The sequence below is a fragment of the Lepidochelys kempii genome, chromosome 22 (assembly GCF_965140285.1).
Source record: "Lepidochelys kempii isolate rLepKem1 chromosome 22, rLepKem1.hap1, whole genome shotgun sequence".
Taxonomy (NCBI): Eukaryota; Metazoa; Chordata; order Testudines; family Cheloniidae; genus Lepidochelys; species Lepidochelys kempii.
The window spans coordinates 10,757,914-10,778,483 of record NC_136401.1 but is presented as its reverse complement, the minus strand read 5'-3'; the positions used below and the strand labels follow the sequence as shown (position 1 = coordinate 10,778,483).

The 20,570-nt window shown below is 41.2% G+C and overlaps 1 protein-coding gene across 7 annotated transcripts in view; it reads left to right on the top strand.

Annotated features, from left to right (window-relative positions):
- Positions 1 to 20,570, top strand: part of ZBTB44 (zinc finger and BTB domain containing 44) — a 154,285-nt gene that overhangs the window by 30,458 nt on the left and 103,257 nt on the right. For 3 of the 7 annotated variants that reach the window (XR_012155952.2, XR_012155953.2, XM_073321187.2), the window contains exons 3-5: positions 2,474 to 2,558; positions 14,692 to 14,855; positions 17,874 to 17,957. Coding sequence is in view for 3 of the 7 variants with exons in the window: in XM_073321187.2 (XP_073177288.1) it covers positions 2,474 to 2,558; positions 14,692 to 14,855; positions 17,874 to 17,957 (333 nt within the window). In the remaining 4 variants the exon portion in view is untranslated. Of the gene's footprint in view, positions 1 to 2,473; positions 2,559 to 14,691; positions 14,856 to 17,873; positions 19,369 to 20,570 lie in introns of all 7 variants that reach the window. The other 4 variants (XR_012155950.2, XM_073321185.2, XM_073321186.2 and 1 more) reach the window with 2 other exon arrangements.

Sequence of the window (20,570 nt, the reverse complement as noted above, 5' to 3'; positions counted from 1 at the left end):
GTGGATATAGCACTGTGCCTTCGTGAGGGAGTGGTAGCTGATCTCACTCACCCTATCAAGGAGGAATATCTGGTCACTGTAATTATACTATATCAGTTGCTCTAAAGAAGCAGGAACTTTGTCATATTAGTACATGCTTCCACTCTTCGTATATTGCTTTTTTTTGTATGTCTTTATTTTTTATAGCTCATATGATAGCATTCTACATTGGTAGCATTTATGCCCAATCTAAACTGCTTTGCTTACTGGAGATTTACAGACACAGTTTTTGTGAATCCCCTTTGAGTAGTAGCCACAAAAGTGTGAGTAAATACTGGTTCACTGAACGTGCAATTTGACCTAGTCCTTAACACATTGTAGCAATACCTTAGAAAAGAAATTGCCAAGGACATGTGATCAGTTGTGTGAAGTGGCAGGAGACTATATTGAGATATATATGTATCTATCAGAAAGAAATATAAACTGCAACATACCAAAAAAGACAATGAAACTAAGGGTCAAGAAAAAAATCATACTGAAAAGTTTTACCCACTTGTATTTCTTATTCAAGCAGCCTGAAAGACAACTAACTATGCTGCTTCCTTTTGATCAGGATTCAGTGTGATCTGTATAGAAAATGTCAGAGGAAAGGTACATTAGATATCTGTTCTAAGCCACTCCAAAAGTAGCAGTGTATAAAAATGTGTCCAACATAAAGTAATCTTTAACCATAGGAGAATGGGACGAATGGAAATATAAGAATGAGACTAGCACTAGATCATAAAGAGAGGGACTCCGGTGAGTGGCCTAAATGTTCTTTTCTAAGAAAGTCTTAGAACTGAACAAATGCACTGAACATACGCTAGTGATCAGCCCCTGATAATGTGTGTGACTGAGTTCCTTTTGCCAAAGATTGACCTAGCCAGAATCCTTAACTGTGAAATGACATTGACTGAGAAGCAGCTTTGAAAATGTCACCTTATAGTGCTAACCCTTTGATCTCTACCCTTCTGGGTCTGTTGCCACTGCGGGCATGTTCCCTATCGATATTTACACCGCAAAAAGAGGATTTGGGGTTTGTGCCTTGTTTTTGTGTACTGCATTAGTGACCATCATTTTAACCAAATGCTCTAAAGTCTAAAATTAAATGTCTGTAAGCTTTGAGGATAGTTCAGTATAGCATGCTGCTGCACCTTCATGGCTGCAGATACAAAAAAGTTGGCCTGAATGATGCATGTGTGATGCTTTCCTTAGAGCACCTAGAGCTTTAAGCCACTCTTAACCTCTGCTTTAGCAAGAGAGAGTTTTGCTGGAGTTTAGATTAAGAGACAGTTCCCTGCTGCACCAATCGGTCTGCCTCACCAGCAAACTCCGAGACACTGCCAGGCCTTGCCTTGCCTTGCAGGTAATAGAGTGAACACAGGTTCACCAGAAACATCTCTCTGCAGAGAGGTAAATCCACATTCCTTTGTCTAAGCCAGGCTTGCCTCCAGAACATATTTCCAGCCCATACACATAACTCTTTATATACAACCTGTACATAGATCACACAATATGACCAGCATGTCACCTCTTTTTATATGATACCTTACCCAAACTGTTTGGCTAAATATTTTGACAACTGTGTGTTGTGTTCCATTTGCCATTTGGCATAAAGGGCCCTTAAGGTATCAGTGTATTTGAACTTACATTTAGCGTTGTTTGCACAGCATTATTATACCATAGATTATAGATTATATTCCTGTTTTTCTGTATTCTAAAGAAGTGCAAATTCCTTGTTTTAGAAGGTTTGCACTGTACCAAAGGTATGATAAAGCACAGTTGCAGCCCAGGCCACACTCTAAGCCTCCTTTATTTCCTAAAGAGGTATTGCCTTGCACACGATCACAACATTAGGGATGATCCAGTATAGCAGTAACTGTTGGGGGCAAGGAGGTGTGTTAAAACACAATGTTCTGTTTCCTGAACACACACATTACCCTTTTAAAATTACATGTATTTATCTCAGTGTTTTATAATGCATTTATAAAAGCTCCCCTGCCTGTTTTTCTTATATTGTAAAGAGCTCTCATTCGCTACTTGGGCAATTGCAAGAATTGCTCCTTTGCGGTTTGTTATATATAGTATCACTTAAACAGTGTGTAAAAGCACTTTATAATACTGGAGAAAGACAAGCCAGAGAGCCTTTATAAATATATTAGTCTGGTAGCAACACTTGTTATGTTTGAGAAGATATTTTCATAACTCTGTGACATCAGCCCCATCAGAAAGATAAGTACACAAAATAAAAACTCTAGCAGCAAATGAACCTTTTTTGCACTAGGTTTTATTAGTTGGCAATATTGTGAAGGATAAAATCAATATAGAATTCAGTGTTCTTATTTTTACGGTTTGTGTTGCATCTGATCTTGCGAGCCCACATGTAGTTTCCCACTTTTTGAGCACTTTTTACTTGCATTAAATTGCAAATTGATGTTCCTTTTTTCTTCCCCAGGTTCAATAGATGAAGGGGTTACTGAGGGATTACCCACTCTCCAAAGTACCTCTGGCACTAATGCTCATGCAGATGATGATGATCGGTATGTACCAACATAGTGTGCAAACTGTTCTGTAGTGAGTGAGTGGTATGCTATAATTGCCCCAGCCCTGCTCGGAGAAAGGTTAGCTGCTCATACATATACTTTGTGTTGAACAAAGTACGATCAGTGCCTGAAGGATCAAATACTTTAGGAGAGCAGAGGTGGTGAAAGTCCATGTTTTGCTTAGCAGTTGCACTGTTTCCTTTTGTGAAGTTTCCAACTGAAACTGAAGAGGAAAGAGATGCTTATTTCTGTGCTGTGTATTCCCACTGTTCTGTATTTATACACAGACTTCATTGTGAAACAATTAAGATTGTTGCATACATTGTATATCTGACACAAAAACAAGGGAATGAAAAATTAATCCACATAACAGTACATATCTTCTCCTCCTCCACCTAGAGAAAGACATGCAGCTGTTACAACTACTGTACATCACACATACCACAACCGTAACTCTGTTCCCTCAATCTGTTGTTCTTAATATACCTTTACCAAAACACCCTGTTTAATCACTATTAGGTGTAGATGTTTAACATAGTAGTTTGCTGTGCTGGGAGCAGGTAGTATGTTAAAGTGGGTGATGGAAGGCTGGCATACCTAGGTATATAGAGTTAAAGTTATGGGGGCATGGACTGAAGTGTATGGTAGTTGTGATGAAAGGAAGGTATGTGCTCGTGGGCGGGGTATGGGGTATGCGCTGTTGGGTAGTTTAACTTTTTATTTCCTAGCTTTTGTAGTTTTTGTCACGTGTGGTATGTATGGAGCCACACTGTTTCCCAGTGAAGCTTTTAGTGTATTAATTTCCTAATGTTTAAATGTTTGATCAAGGGAGTTGGTCTTGAGCAAGAGGTATGGACCCTATGCTGGCTGTTCCAGGAGCTCTGACACAGTTGCAGTGTCTGATAGAGAAGCCGTCATCAGCCAGCAGCTGCACTTTTCTAGTGCACAAAATCTCTGTTGGCAGCTGATACGTAAAACTTTCTCCATTGTAGGGTTACATGTGAAAGAAGAATGTAACTGCTGGCAAAAGATTTGGTGTATGATTGAGAAGATTTTACACACTTCGGTGTGTAAACGTAGTTATAATAATAACATAGTTCTTATAGTTATGACTAATAGTTAAAATAACCCTAAATACCCTTTTTAAAACTACCTGTTGCACCAGATCTACTCCCAAGTTCATCTCTATCCCAGTTTTTAAAAAGATACGAGTCAACAACAAAAAAACCAAACTGCCACAGTTTGATTTCAGCCATGGATCAAATTCAGGCACCTTCTATTAAAAAATATACGAAAAGAAATGAATCAAAAACTGAACAGAAAATTCAAAGGGCATAAAACTAACATGTTATGAAATTTCACACTGAGAGGCCACTTACATGTAAAGGAGAAAGGAATTTATGCCCCATTTTAAGCCCATGCTCGAAAAATTCCCAAACACAGATTGGAAGAACCATCAGTAAAATCCGGCAGGATTTGTGTACTGTTTACACAGTACTGAAAAAATTGCGAGCTGTGTGCATTTATTAAGAACAGAATTCTGCGCTCCGGGACTTTGGATTTTCTAAACCAAATGATTTATAAGTTCAAATTCAGGTTACAGGCCCTACCCCATAAATTGGCTAAATATTTAAGGCAGAGTTTCCAAGTCCCAGGAAGCTCACTCTTAACTCTAATGTAGTGGGAAGAGCTGTTTATGTACCCCAAAACTTTATTCTCACTCTGTAACAGACTTTATCATTACCAGCATTCAGATCTGCTCAGCTTAGTAGTACACAGTCAACAGAAAAATCTTTAGCTGCGCTCCTACTCCTCTCTCTGAGGAATAGACAAATCATAGTTTAAAAAAAACGACGCTTGTGCTCTTACACGCTCCCTCTCTTTCTCAGTGCCTGTATGTGTATATATAAGGGGCTCTGATTTTGTCTGGAGGACAGTAAACTGGCTTCCTGGGCAGCCCACTATTTTTAATTCATTGTGCAGCATTTAGAATAGACGCTTTAGAAATGGGGTGGATGCTGATTCCTCATATGTTCGGAGTACAATAAAGCCTGTAACTCTCTTAGTCACCTTCGGTTAAAAAATAAATAAATAAATAAATAAAAATCTAAAGGCTTCCTCCTACAGATTGCATTATCCATTATGCCCTAGGCTCATTCTAGAAACACTATACCTCAAATATAGCTTGAACTTACTCCAGGCTCCTGGGAGCAACAGGAATTTTTCCTATCTGAAATAAGCATAAGAACTTTGTGTTCTACTTCCATCACTCAGTAGAGCTTCTGTTACTGAACAAAGCTCTAAACACACTTGGTTAGCAGATATGGATACAAAAACTTTGCTCAGTGGGTTTTTTCCATAGGGATCATTAGTTTAAACCTAAGTTGGAAATTCCTTTATTGATAGATTCTTGAAACTCAGAATCAAGTTTTAGACAGACTTGCATCTTGAAACACTTAGTTGACTATGCGTGTGCTGGTCTTCTGTTGGGCTAGTCTTTGTATTCTAATCTAAGTAGGTTCTCCATGCAAAAATCCTATTGATTGATAAAATATTTTTTCTGGTAAAATATCTTCATCCTGAGTTAATTGTTTAATACGATTAAATAGCCTCCTTGTTTCAAAAGCAGGTCCTATGATACATGACTTGAAGTAGACACATGAATGTTTTATGTGTTTGAACTGTTCTCACAACTGATTTCTGTAGTAGTCTTTCTTCTGTTGAACGTTATTAGATTGTAAATTTCCATAATATGGATATGTAGTAGACTGGGTTAAATGTTTAGTCTAGTTTATTAGCTACTGTTAAATTAAGATGAGGCAAATTACTAGTACCGAAATATATAATGTTTGTAAAGTCTAATGAGAATCTGTCTGTTCAAATGGCTTGTCCATCTCTACAAACGGGGCATTCTTGGGACAAACTCAATGTTTTAGTGTTCATATTTGTCAGGATTTAGTTTTGCATAGCTGAATGCGCATTCCAGTCCATTTGCAGAATGTCAGAAGCAGATCAGTTGCTTATAGAATGTGGTGCTTGGAGGTTATAACATTAATTATAATGAACAGTTCTTGTTTCTTGATCTGGGTTGATTGGAATGTTTTCTGTGCTTTTGTTAATTTTTTGAAAATTATAAAATATGTCTTATTTAAAATGAAGCTTTTTTATGTATGTTACAAAACGTCCAAAAATGTTTATTTTAGTTTAGATTTTTCCCATTATACCTGATGTAATAGGAATTGCTCACAGCTTCCAAATATTTAAATAAGTGAGTGTATAGAATGCAAGGAAGGGAGGGAAAGGGTGATTTTGTTTTTACATTTCTTCCTTGTGCTAAGGTCCACAGATCCATGAGGATGGGTACTTCAGCCAGCTTGCAGCATGAGGAAGAAACTGACCTGTCAGTCATTGGGAGCTAGAAAATGCTCTGCTTCCTGAAATGCCCTCCAGTTTTATTTGCCTCCCCAGAGACAAGCAGATGGCTCACCCAAGCCTGCCTTGCTGCAGAGCTTTCTGGGGGAAATTCCAAACCCTGTTTCAGATTTCTTATTTTAACTCAATAAAATATGGTCTGATTACCAGGTACCTCAGGGTGGCATTTGCCTTTAAGGGAGATTGTCCCCTCCGCTCTGCTTTGCCTTCTGAGGCATTTGCAGCAGCTGGTGCTCCTGCAGACTTCAGGGAGTGAGCTAGGCCAAAAAAAGCCAGAGGCGAAAGAAAAGGTCTCCTGCTTTCTCCCCCTCTTCAAGTATCTCCTTGGTGAGCTTGTCTGATTCTGTGGGCAGAATGTAGTCTTTCTCCAGTGCACTCCAGGCAGGGTCATCTCAGACCCCTTCCCCCAGGCAGGAAAGTAGCCAAGCAAGGTTGGAAAAACTGGCTCCAGGAACAAGTCGCTCCCCCTCCACTGGCTTTGTGAGTGGAGCATTACCTAAAGGGCAGTGCACCATACAGCCTGCTACAGCAGCCATACCTCCAACTGCGGAGTTCAGCCGTCTTCTCCCCCTCACATTCTCTCAGGCCATGGATAAAGGACAGTGGACAAAGCATGGACTCTACCAAAGCTGCTGCCATCTCCATAACAGGCCTAGTGTTCCCTGCTGATATTCCAGGCTGGGCCCTCCAGGAGAAATGCAGATCTATCAGGCCCAGGTCGATCCCTTGTGCTAGAGATGGGTAGAATTTCTGGGGAGTTCATTCTTGAACTTTATGACAGGTCTGTGTGGGGAAGGAGAGGCAACAAACCCAGCCTCTCGCAGGACAGAGAGATTGCTAGCCACTTGAAATAGTTGTAGGAGCAATCTGAGCCCAGTCTCTCCTCAAAGCAAGATTATAGGAACAAATTTCCAAAGGGGAAATAAACAAAAGCAGCACTGTTCCCTCTGGACATCTCCATCAAGTGCAGCATGTACCTAGAGCAGTGGTTCTCAACTTATTTGCCATTGTGGGTCATATATGCAGCTTTTTTTGTGTTGTTTGGGCTGCATCCACACAATATATATGTCTGTATGGCCCTGAGGATGTCACATGGGCCATAGCTGTGTGCTGATTAGGCTGCATGCAGCCCATGGACCGCAGATTGAGAACCACTGACCTAGAGGTTATGGGTAGGGCTACGATTTTGTCACGGAAGTAAAGGATTCAATGCCTTCCAGAAACCTCCGTGACTTGAGCTTGCAGCACCTGGGAGCTGCAGGGTATTCCCCCCCATCCACCACCCCCCCCCCCCTCCACCCCATCACCCATGGTAGCTGGGAACTCCGGGGCCCTGAACTCCCAGCCATCCTGGGCAGGGGAGCTCAGACCCACCGCGGCTGGCCGGGGTGCCCCGGGAGCTTCGGACTGGCGGGATGCCCTGCAGTTGGGAGCCAGGGGCCAAGGGGGTGCCTTGCCGCTCCCAGCCAGGTCCCTAGGGGTGGTGTGGGAACCCTCAGCTCCCCATTTTGTCATGCATATTTTTAGTAAAAGTCATGGATAGGTCATGGGCCTCTTTGAATTTTTCTTTATTGCCCAGGACCTGTCTGTGATTTTTACTAAAAATATGTTTGACAAAATCTTAGCCTTCGTTATGGGTCAAAACAAATTGAAGTAGTCCCTGAAGTACAGCAGGAGAAAATACTGCAAGTGGTAGCTAGAACAAGAGCAGGCAACTAAGGCAAGGTCAGTCGCTTCCCTCAGTTGACTCAGATCTATATGCAGGACTCCCAAACCAGGCCTATCTGGATTTAGATCTGTTTGGTTTCTGGGTCCTTTGGTTTGGAAGTGAATGGCTACCAACCACTTCAGTTAAAATGAGGTCACTGGACATGGTCCACAGGAGGCAAGAATCTAAGGCAAGAATTCTAAGGCAAGAATCTCATGAACAGCTTTGTCCATTCTGAATCTCAAGCAACCTATGGAAATGCCAGGATGTGAATGAAACCATCCAAAGTCTAATTCAGATCAGAGCAGTACAACCCTTTCCCCATCCTATTTTCTAGCCTCAAGCAGTCAGGAACAAACAGACCAGGGCCTAAGTTCCTTAAAAATGCTTATCTTTCCCATTTCTCCATCCCATAGACCATTCTTCCCTCTTACATGCAGATGGCAGCTTTTTATTTTCTCAATTTGTATTACCATTTGATTTGACAAGTGGTCAAATCAGGGTCTCTTCCAGGATCATGCCAGTATTAATATTGACTTTAAGGAAGAAGCAAATTCACTTCTCTTCCTAGACAATTTTTCTGATCAGGGCTCTGAACAGAGTCAGCTGCAAAAAAGACAGGGATATGTTTTCTAGGATATCTTGGATACATGTTATATGGTGCCGGGGAAGTCCATCATAGGATTGGGATGAGAATAAATACGATCAGATGCAAGGTTTCACCTCAGACTATTTTTAGCAGAAGATGAAGAACAAAGGAAGGGCATGCAGTATCACAGAAACAAAAATACAGCTCTATTGGGCATGCTGTTCTTATACACAGACATGCTTCAGTGATCGAGAGTTCATGAGAAACATCCAGTAATTATCCCCCTCTGCATCACATCCATTGGCAGAAATCAAGGTCTCATTGGATAGTCTCCACTCTCTCCGATGAGTGTACTAAATCAGATTTTTTTGAAGGGATCCACCCATTAGCAAACCAGGCAGAGCAATCTTCAGTAGATGCTAGCTGGGGGGTAATGGAGAGGGCTCATTCAGGTCCCAGTTCATTCCAGGGAATGGGTACCAGAAAAAGCAGAGCACAGCACCTACGATCTGGGACACAATGATTCATTGAGGCCTCAGAACACTGTTCCTTCCATGGGTCACAGACTTGTTTTGGGTTGTGACAGTCAAAGTGTCTGATAGGGTTTTTTATAAATAAACATGGGAAACATGATCATATCAATCACATAGAAAAATCGGCTTCTCCTGGTCAGAGCAAAGTTGCCTATCCCTGTGTGCACTGTCTATCAAAGGGGAGATGAACACCAAGGCTTACATGGCAGAAGTTTGATTAAAGTGGACCCTGGACCAAAAAATGTTCTTACTCATTGTAAGTTAGTGTGGTGGGCTGGTGAGTCACCTGTTTGCATCTGGAAACAACAATAAAGCACCCTGTGGCCTTTCCATGGGTCGGGACTGGCGTGTGAGATCAGAAGCGACTTACAAAGCTGAGCAATGCCTCTACTGTGTGCTTTTCCACTGCTCCCCAAAACCATACAAAAAATAGGAAGGAGTGAGTGGCAATGAAACTGTTGTCTTTCTGCCTGTCAGGCCTCATTAACCTAGCATTGAGCCTTCCAGTGTGTGGTTTTTGCAATAGTAGACTTCCTCTGAGGGGGGGAAAAAAAACCCAATCCAGACAGGTTTAAAATGGATACATGAATGAAGTGAATTCACTCTCATGGACCCTAAAAATCATTCAACAAATAGAATTTATTCTGCTGGTTGATGCAAAGTCTGTAATTTAACTACAATGTTAAACAAGTAAAATACGGTCTGGAATTCCTATAGGAGGGCCTTAGTGTCAGTGAATAAGTGTCCAAGTAAAAAGGTCATGTTTCTAGTATAATGTTATCAACATGTTCAGGAAAAGGGAATTTTGTACAAATCCCAGCATTAAATACTTTCTTAAGGCAACAACTATTATTCTAGCTCTGAGGCCGTAGAGCATGACTTTGGAACCTCATTCTGCTCCTTACAGTGTTACCCAGATTGAGCCCCTGTAGGAGGTGTCATTATACTTGCTATCCGTTAAAGTAAAGCTTCCAATATCCGTAATCTCCAGTCAGATGAGTTATGAAGTTAGCTTTCTCAGATGAGACCCACTATTGTATTTCATTCAAACAAGTGTCGTCCTCTCAACTGTGTCATACGATTCATTCCTAAAGTAAATTCAAGAAATACTCTTCCTTCTCTTGAGCATCAAGTCTAACTTCAGGAGCACTGACAGTCTCAGGGCAGAGAAGTCCTATCTCCTATATTGAGATCTGCTAGGCAGCCAAATGACCATAGATACATAAATTCACAAAAATTCTGCATACTGGTGAATCCAATCTTTAGTCAATACTGTTTTTTTAGCAGAAGTATTCTTCCATGTCTTAGTGTTCAGGGGAAGGAGCATTAAATTGGATGTCCATATTTAATGGATGATCCTAGTTTGTCCACTGCTGTGGAAATCCCCTTGTAACGGATTTGTTAACCTTCAAATGACGAAGTATAGGAAAATATATCTGCTTACCTGAAAATTTCCTTTTTTGAGTTTTAAGATCCACAGATTCAGCCCACCCTAGAGACCAGTGGATTTTCCAGAATAGGGATGGAAATTGACATCCAGCTATTTGGTTCTGTTCCATTAGGGGGGAAATTATCCTGGTTGTGGAAGTTGCCTCAACTGGAGGGAACTTCAGGTGGCAGTGATAGACAGGTCTGGTTCTGCCCCTAAGCTGAGAGCAGGCTGCAGCAGCCACAGTAATAGATCTGTGGACCTTTCTGCTCAAAGAAAGGACATTTTCAGGTAAGCACAAATAATAGAAAATGCCATTTTTATCAACTGGATTACTCTGGTCAAGCATGTGGACAAGGGTGATCCAGTTGATGTAGTGTACTTGTACTTCCAGAAAGCCTTTGACAAGGTCCCTCACCAAAGTAAACTGGGTGCCTGGTTGGGCCACACTGAGAATGCAACATTCAGGGCAGACTGGAAGAAATAGGGCAGACAATCCTGCCAAACTGGTGGAGGGTTTTCTGTAATTTGATTACCAAGCCAGTAACAAAAGGGCTTCTGCAGTACCACAGTGGTTAACCAGAAGCCAAACACAGTCCTCTTTAGGCATTTCAGCCCTTGGTTATAACAATTTCCAGACAAACAGGTTAATAGAGTGAAGAGTTCTTGAAAACCTAATTCATCATATGTGAGGTTCTTACTAATCCCAAAGGATCAGACACTTACCCCAGGACACTTACCCAAATATCACACTATCAGCCAATCCTTAGTAAACTAACTAAAGGTTTATTAATAAAAGAAAAGAAGAGTTACTGGAGTTGTTAAAGAATCATATACATACTAGTGATTTTCAGTGTTCATAGATCAGAATTGTAGCAGTGATGTTATATCTCCTGGCTTGCAAAAGTCCCTTTGGAATTATCCCAATAGGTCAGAATCTAAAGGCATCTTAGATGTAAAGTCTGTTAGTTTTTCCATGGATTTTCCAGGGTATTCCACATAGCTACTTGGAAGATCTCAGTCCCAAAGCTTAAACTTTCCCTGTTTAAAGTTTGGCAGACTAGAGATGCAGGATCAGGCCCAAGGTTTCACTTTTATAGCTCTCCAGCAGGCTGCCAAGCCTCCTCAGTGCTTTTCTCCTAGGAAGAGTAGGCAGTGCAGATAGTTTGTGAACCTTTGTTCTGAAAAAACAACTCGGAGTCCTTGTGGCACCTTTGTTTTGAAGTTAATCTTTTATTTCCTATGCATACACAGGTAAACTAGTTACACTCATTTACATAATGAAATTAGCCAGTCTTCCATTATAACAGAGATAGATAAGCTGCAGACAATGTAGGTAATATCAACTTCCTGCAGTATCTCACATCTTTGATCTTAAGGTTAACTGAACACAGTCACATACATAACGTAAGACAATTTAAGACATGAAAACAGACTTAGAAACTAAAAGCTAATTTGATTACACTGATAAACTTCTAACAAAATATAGATAAACACAGGCAAATACACTTAGCATCTACCCTTGATGTCTGTTATGAATGAGTTAATGATTGTTGTGGTCTAAGAGTAACAGCCGTGTTAGTCTGTATTCGCAAAAAGAAAAGGAGTACTTGTGGCACCTTGGAGACTAACCAATTTATTTGAGCGTAAGCTTTCGTGAGCTCACGTAAAGCTCACGTAAAGCTCACGAAAGCTTACGCTCAAATAAATTGGTTAGTCTCCAAGGTGCCACAAGTACTCCTTTTCTTGTTGTGGTCTAGTACATCTCTTAGAAATTCACATACAAGTGAATTATCCTGGTACAATTGTAATGCCTCCTGTTAAGTTGTTATGGGTCCTGCATAGGTTGGCTGGTCTGCCAATGTCACAAGAGATAAGAGGGAAAGTCCTCTTTTCGATCAGTAACTGATTAGAAGAGGGGTGGGCAGACTACAGCCTGTGGGCCACATCCAGCCCTCCAGACGTTTTAATCCAGCCCTCGAGCTCCTGCCGGGAAGTGGGGTCCGGCGGTTGCCCTGCTCTGGTGCTCCAGCCGGGGAGCAGGGTCGGAGTCTTGTCCCACTCCGCATGGCTCCCAGAAGCAGCAGCATGTCCCCCCTACAGCTCCTACTCATGGGGCAGCCAGGGAGCTCCGCACACTGCCTCTGCCCCAAGTACCGCCCCCGCAGCTCCTGTTGGCTGGGAACCACAGCCAGTGGGAGCTGCAGGGGCGGTGCCTGCTGGCAGGGCAGCGTGCAGAGCTGCCTGGCTGCACCTCTGGGAAGGAGCCAGAGCGAGGACTGGGAGCTGCTTGAGGTAAGCGCTGCTCAGAGCCTGCCCCACAACTGCGTCCTATGACCCAACACCCTACCCCAGCCCTTATCCCCCCTCCCCCCCTCCAAACCCCTCAGTCCCAGCCTGGAGCAGCCTCCTGAACCCCTAGCCCCACCCCAGAACCGACACCCCCAGATGGAGCCCTCCCACATCCCAACCCCCAATTTTGAGAGCATTCATGGCCTGCCATACAATTTTCATGTGGCCCTCAGGCTAAAAAGTTTGTCTACCCCTGGATTAGAAGGTAGGAAACAGAGGGTGGGAATAAATGGTCAGTTTTCACAATGGAGATTGGTAAATAGCTGGGTCCCTCAAGGAACTGTCTCTCTGCTGTTCAACGTGTTCATACATGATCTGGAAAAGGGGGTAAACAGTGAGCTGGCAAATTTGCAGATGATACAAAATTACTGAAGATAGTCCAAAGCTGGCTGCGAAGAGTTACAAAGGGATCTCACAAAACTGGGTGACAAGGCAACAAAATGGCAAATGAAATTCAATGTTGATATGTGCAAAGTAATGCATATTAGGAAAACATAATCCCAACTATACATATAAAACGATGAGGTCTATATAAAATTAGCTGTTACCATTCAAGAAAGATCTTGGAGTCATTGTCTCTAGTTCTCTGAAAACATCCACTCAATGTGTAGCTGTCGTCAAAAAAGCTAAAAATGTGAGGAACCATTAGAAAAGGGATATATAATCACAGAAAATATCATGATGCTGCTATATAAATCCATGACATCCGCACCTGGAATACTGCGTGCAGTTCTGGTTGCCCCATCTCAAAAAAGATATATTAGAATTGGAAAAGGGGCAGAAGAGGGCAACAGAAATGATTGGGGATTGGAACAGCTTCTGTGTGAGGAGAGGTTAAAAAGACTTTGATCAGTTTAGAAATAGAGGTGAGGGAAAAGGGGGGATATGATAGGGTCTATAAAATCATGAATGATGTGGAGAAAGTGAATGGGGAAGTGTTGTTTACCCCCTCATGTAACACAAGAATCAGGGATCACTCAAAGAAACTAATAGGCAACAGGTTTAAAACAGGCAGTGCTACTTCACACAGCACACAGTCAACCTGTAGAACTCGTTGCCAGGGGAAGTAGTGAAGTCCAAATGTATAACTGGGTTCAAAAAAGAATTAGATAAGTTCATGGAGGATAGGTCCACCAATGGCTGTTAGCCAAGATGATCAGGGATGCAACCCCATGCTGTGGGTGTCCCTAAACGTCTGATTGCCAGAAACTGGATTGGATGACAAAATAGATCATTCAGTAATTGCCGTCTTCTGTTCATTCCCTTGACGTTATCTGGCGCTGGCCACTGCCACTATGGCCATTCTTATGTTTGTGTTTAAGTGATAGGCAGGGCTGTTTCTAGTTGACTAAGGTGTCCCATCCACTGTGAAGAAAACACCACACCAAAAGACCAAATTACAGTGCTATATTCCCCGCAGTTAGTTTGCAGTTAGAGAATAGGTGGGGGTACTTAGATAATGTCAGGTAATTAATTTCTTTGAAAGTTAAAATATTTCCTTCGTCTGCTACCTAATGACCTTAAAATTATAACCAAGTTTAGCTAACTTTAAACATACTGATACATATCCTGTCACGCAGCAGGCTGTATCAAACAAACATCCAGTATAAACAAATACAGTTTACTTTCTTGCTGCCTGCTAGGCAAGCTAATGACTTGAAATTGTAAATCATATTATTGATTAATTATTGAATCTGACTTGAGCTGAAAATGAACTGTCCTGCCTCAGTTTCCTTTAAATGTCACAGGAACTGCAGAAATAAAAAATTGGATTTGCCTACCCATCTTACTAATTTACTAAATTCTTTCTTTTGCTCCAGTTGCCAGTTGCACTTTGTTATGTACTTTTGGAAGAATGCACATATTCTATATATATATATATATATATATATATTCTATATATATATATATATATGTTCTCTGAAAAATGAAGTGCATTGTACAGCTAATGTTCAGTGACTGTTTCCAAAGAAATTGAGGTCAGAGGCCAGTGACATTTCTTGCCTCGGGTCAGGTTTTCTTTGGACAGGCCACCTCAATTTTTTTTCTAGCCTGCTTGTAAATTAGTGATTTTTTTCTCCCCCCAGGTTGGAGAACGTTCAGTATCCCTACCAACTCTACATTGCCCCTTCTACCAGTAGCACAGAGAGACCCAGCCCAAATGGCCCGGATAGACCTTTTCAGTGCCCAACCTGTGGGGTCCGATTCACCCGCATTCAGAACTTAAAACAGCATATGCTCATCCACTCAGGTAAAGAAACTTAACTGTTTTGAAGAATAAGTAGGTCATGGATCCAGGACGCTTGCTGTTTTTACAGCATGCTTAGTACTGTAACTGTTTTTAAATGAACTGCTGTATGCAAACTGACTTTTTTTTGCTTCAATCTCTTTTTCAGATTTCTAAAAATTGGGATTAATCACTGTGTGCATACCTATTTTTCCAACATACAGTCTAGCTGTGTTGCTGAATAATTAAACTTTGTATGGATGAAAACATATTTATTAAAGTTGGTGGAATAAAACATTCATACAGTAATGGGGCTCCTGCTTTTATGGAAAGGTTTGAGGCAAAATCAAGATGTTAAGCTGCGTCACTCAGGGGTGTGAATAATCCACACCCTGAGCAATGTAGTTATACTGCCCTACGTGCTGGTGTAGACAGCGCTATGTTAGTGAGAGAGCTTCTCCCGCCAATACAGCTACCACCTCTTGCGGAGGTGGCATTATTAAACCGAGGGGAGAGCTTTCTCCTATTGGCTTAGAGCGTCTTCACCAGACAGCAGCACAGCTGCACCAGTGCAAGTTTCTAGTGTAGACAAGCCCTATGAATCCTTTGCAAGGGTTGTACTGCATTGGCTTTTTTTATTATACCAGTCTCAAGTGGTGTAGATTGGAGTTCATCCTTGGATGTCGGAATTGTCTGGTGTGTTGCTTGAAGAGACTCATAAACCATAAGAAAGCTGTGACCAAAGCCATTTTATCCAAAGCAGGTAGCTGAGATTAGTAGTTATGTCCTCCTGTGTCTCAGAAACTTCTGCAGGGATAGGTGAAGGGGAGCAATCAAAATGACTAATAAATTAAGTGGTTGCAGTCAGTGTCATTTAGCAAGAGTTATGTATTAGGTCTGCTGCTTTTGAATCAGCCTTTCTCTCCAGATTTCTTTGCAGCCATTTTCTTTCAAACAAGTGACCAAAGGATGAGCTGTTAATGAGGTTGTTACTGTTTGTCACCCAGAGATTTAACAGTGTAGGATTTGGTAGATCAGCATTAACTGTGTCTTTGATAGTCCAGTGAATGTAGAGATACTTTTAACTGTGACAGTGCAGGCCTCTAAGATGCCCCTTATAGTTGTATACCAAATGGAATTTGTGCCCGTCAGTCAGAATGGTTGATCCTTGCTGATGGTTTTTAAGAAATCAGATTATAAATAATAGTTTTGATATTTTAAACATGTTTATGGCTGAAATACACAATAAGTTATATAAAGTGTATATAGAAAGCAACTTTTGATGGAGTTAGCCACCATTTACCTAATAAAATGTTTAAATCTATAAAAGTCATTTTGATATAAGAGAAATTGGATCCTTGCAATTGAACAGTAACAAGTTTACCCTCTCCTGGTTTATATTTGACCTGTCATCTTGCACAAATGCCATAAAATGTATGTGGGCAGAAGAACCACAATTCTCAAGGCACAAGTTTTTACTAGCAACTGTTACTTAGCCCAATAATGATCCATTAATGTAGTTTTTTGGCATTTGACAGTAACAAGACAACCTGCCTGTGCATATTTGGTTATTAAATTGTCCCAGGTAGGCTGCTAAAATTTTAAGATATCCATCAAGCATGCATAAAGTATTTCAGCTTGATCTGTTAGTGGACAGATGTCAGTAAGACTTGCATGGGAAGTTGGAAGATATTTTTTACTAGCTGTTTTTGAGTTACTCGTGTGAGGAAACCTCCAATCTGTAAATGCCAGAAGTATTTTCCCTTAACTCAATTGGCTGAAGAGATTTGCCTCAAACTTTTCAAGAAAATAAATGCTTTTGGACAGAGACCAAGCATGGAAAGTTTCAGCCCCAAAGGACAATATTTTAGAATGTTTAGCATGTGAAAGCAAGTTTATAAAGAGACTCAGTTTAACCTTAACTGTAGCTTTCACTATGTTGGAAGCCACAATTAAAGGAGCTCACTTACACATGAGGAAAGCAGAAGAATTGACAAGTAAGGTTAACAGCTTGGACTGAAACAACATCCTTAATTTAGACCATTTAACATTTTTTTTCTTTTGAACTATATTGCGAATTGAGGTCAGAGTTCCAGATTCTTGGCCTGAATTCTGTCAGACCATTTAATAGGACTTTTTGTGGTTTAACCTTTTGTATAGTATTAGTGCTGGTAGTGATGTGATTGTTTAGGGAGAGCATGTTTCTCTCAGCCATACGCATTCCATTGCAAATTAACTGCTGTTGTACCGTGTAATATTTGTATTCACTCTGAAATGAGCATGGTCAGTAAAGGATGAGAGAGTTGGTAACAAGGCTTCTAAATTGGATGTAGGACAAAACTCAGGGCCAGATCATCAGATGTGTTAATGCTGCTTTGTGCTCCTTTGACTGTGCAAAGCTGCATTAAGGCTTACTTACCTGGCCCCCAGAGGATCACCCCTGTATGCAAGCATCCACAGGTGGCATAGAGCTGCTGTGTAGGCTCCTGTACCACAACTCCCTTGTCAGGCTCCTTGCATAAGCTAGGGTATCCCTATGGCCAGGCAGTCCCTTACTACCAGAACTGCTTATTGGGGCTATAGACAGTTGATGAAACTTTCTACTAAAAGCAATTTAAAGGTTGCTGTGTTGCACTGACCAGCCCAGCTCAGATCAGTTCAAGATCAGGAGACAACAAAGGTGGTTTATAGGTTCTGCTGCATCAAACACTCTGGCTGCAGGTCAGTTGGTCAGTTGCCTTGGTTTCTAACCCACAGAAGCCTTACAGCGGGTTTAAGTTATATAACGAAGAAGGACTATATAAGGATCCACCTTGTCTCTCTGTATAAGGACCTGGTCGTTATAAAACTTCCTTGTCATCTGATTGAGACAAATATCAGGTTTATGCTAATCGCTTCTGCCATTTTAAAGATAACCTGTTTCTTTCCTTCTTAAATCAGCACTTTACTCTGACTGGTCACAGCTGCTGTCCTGTTGAACAGAAATTGCCAAATGTGACCTCCAGTTGCACAAAGTAAATATTCCCCCCTCTTTTCCCACAGGCATTAAACCATTTCAGTGTGACCGTTGTGGGAAAAAGTTCACCCGAGCTTACTCGCTAAAGATGCATCGCCTGAAGCACGAAGGTAAACGCTGTTTCCGGTGCCAGATATGTAGTGCCACTTTCACTTCCTTCGGGGAATATAAACACCACATGCGGGTTTCCCGGCATATTATCCGCAAGCCTCGGATTTACGAGTGCAAAACATGTGGCGCCATGTTCACCAACTCTGGAAATTTAATCGTTCACCTGAGGAGTCTGAACCATGAAGCGTCAGAGCTAGCAAACTACTTCCAGAGCAGGTGAGGTGCACAACAAAAACCTAACAGGGGAAACTTGCTTTTTCTAAATCATCTCTTCCTGCTTTCAGGGCAGCCTGCTGTTCCTCTCATCAGGTTGCCAGCTAATTGCAGTCACGTTCATTCCTGCACTACTATCTGTAATCTCTGAGCTGCTTTTTAGTGTGTATAAACTGTATAATAAGGCATTGAAGAATCTACTAGTTTCGAAAGACTGCTTCTTAGTGACTAGGCTACTTCTCTTTCCACTAGTATCTAAAAGCACGTTAATAGTGCTAAAAATAGCATTATATACCACAGTCTGTGAGTTTTTATAAATTATTTGATGGCTGTATCTGAAAGAGTTTGGACTGTCTGTTTAGATGGGGGGTGGACTTATGACCTAATTTTTTTTAAGTACTTTTTATTGAGGGAAGGATTTTATTATGAGACTGCATGAATCCAGATGATCACATCTTCATTCTCATTTTTAGGTTTATTTACTGCTAAATGATCACGTTTTAAAATTTCCAACGTATTAATCATACAGGCCTACTGCACATTCTTGTTAATCAGGTAGTAAAGAATTGGCTTAACATACAAAAACATTTCACTAAAAGCTCTTCAGAGGCCTGTAAATGAGTCTTGAGGAGTTAAAGTAGCACAGTAATATCACACTAATATGGGATAAGTGTTTATAAACAAGAGATTTTTAAATAGAGGGATAAGTAAATGAAAGTGAATGAGGGGAACTCTAGAGAGAGGGAGACTTCATTACTGTTAAATATTTAATCTTCTGAGAACAAGTTAGGTTTTAAAAAATAAAACAAAAGTTCCTTCATTCATGGTAATGCAGATGTGTACATGTAAGTAGGCTGTTTGTTTTAAAAAGTATGAAGTAAACCTGTTGTAAGTTTATTCTTTGCATCATAGCAACTAAAATTCCCTAGCAATAATCTGTCAGGTGTTTTCTAGATGTCATATTTTTTTTGTCTTATGAAAGGTTTCAACATTTTGTTTGGTGGTTAGTTCTACACCACTTGTATAAAGAATTCCAAAAGAACATAAATCAGGAAATGTTTGCTTGTCAGCTGTCTTTCCCTGAAAATATAGTTTAAAAGTACAAAGTTCAGTACCTTCTGGTGTGTGCAGTTCATTGAGGGTACCACTTGTGCCAGAGGTAGCATGAATATACCACGAGATGATGCGGTTGCTGTGGTAAGCACTCTTTTTTTGTTGTTGAATACATTAAAACACACTCCTTTTAGTGATTTCCTGGGCCTTATTTGATTTTTGAAAATACAGATTAACATGTTAGCATAGTGCATTTTCCAATTATTCCCCGATTTGGATTTCCCCTAGATTTGGAAAAGTTCATCCTTTTCTGCAGAAAGAAAAGGGTCACTGAATCTCATATCATTGTTCCAGGAAACTGCTCCCTTTTGAATGGACTACATGGAAAAACCAAAGAGTGCCTATACTGGTTTTAGTTATGAATATGTCTGGTGCTGGATATTTGCAAAAAAGTTGACTTTGTATCGTGCTCGCACAGAGTAAATCAGGAAATATTGGTCGAGTGTGTGAGACCTTTCCTCTGAGCATGTTCAGCCCCCAGTTTCTGAGAATAAGCTGTAAAGTTATTGTGACAAAAGAGCCAGGACTGGGTGGCTCGGGAGGAAATGAAATTCAGTCCACTTCTTAGTCCAGGGAAACCTGCCAAGAGTGACCACTCATGGGAGTTAGCAAAAGTGGTCGCTTGTAAGAAGTGGTCTCTTTAAAGTTTGCAGACCAGATGGTGGTGGTGTTCCATGGCCTCTGCAAGTAGTCACTCATGACAGGCGGTCTCTCTCCAGGGGTGATCGCTAAGGCAGGTTCTACTGTAATAGGATAGGTGTCAGCATCACAAAAAACATTACAGTTGGCATCCTTATTGATAGTTTAGCAGAGAGGCCAAGGATGGAATGGGCTTTTGAAATTGAACTACCCTCAGTCATCTCGAATAGTCCTGTGTCATTGTTGAGGCACGTTGGCGGGGCAACTTGAGGCTCGGCTTTCATTGCTGCTGCCTGTGCTCCATCTGCTCTGTGGATAGAGAGCTATCAGTCCAACTTCTTTACCTTGACCTGTTGGAGCAGTGGTTGTCGTCTGCAGGTCTGTGCGCTGGGTCCTGCACTAACATGCTTTTGTTATACCTTTGTCCCCGTGCCTCAGCCCTGTCTCTTTTGCTTCCTGTATCCTTTTTAATTCCCTTTGACTTTGGACCCCTCCCCTTTGAGAGGAAGGTTGTGTTTGATTCTCTGGTAGTCCCTGCCCCCTCTACAGAGGTTGAATAGACCTGAATTTACCTGCACTAAATTTAGTTTGTTCTTAAAAAAACAAAACTCCAGCACTCCCTTTTTTGGCATGGAAGCATTCCGCAC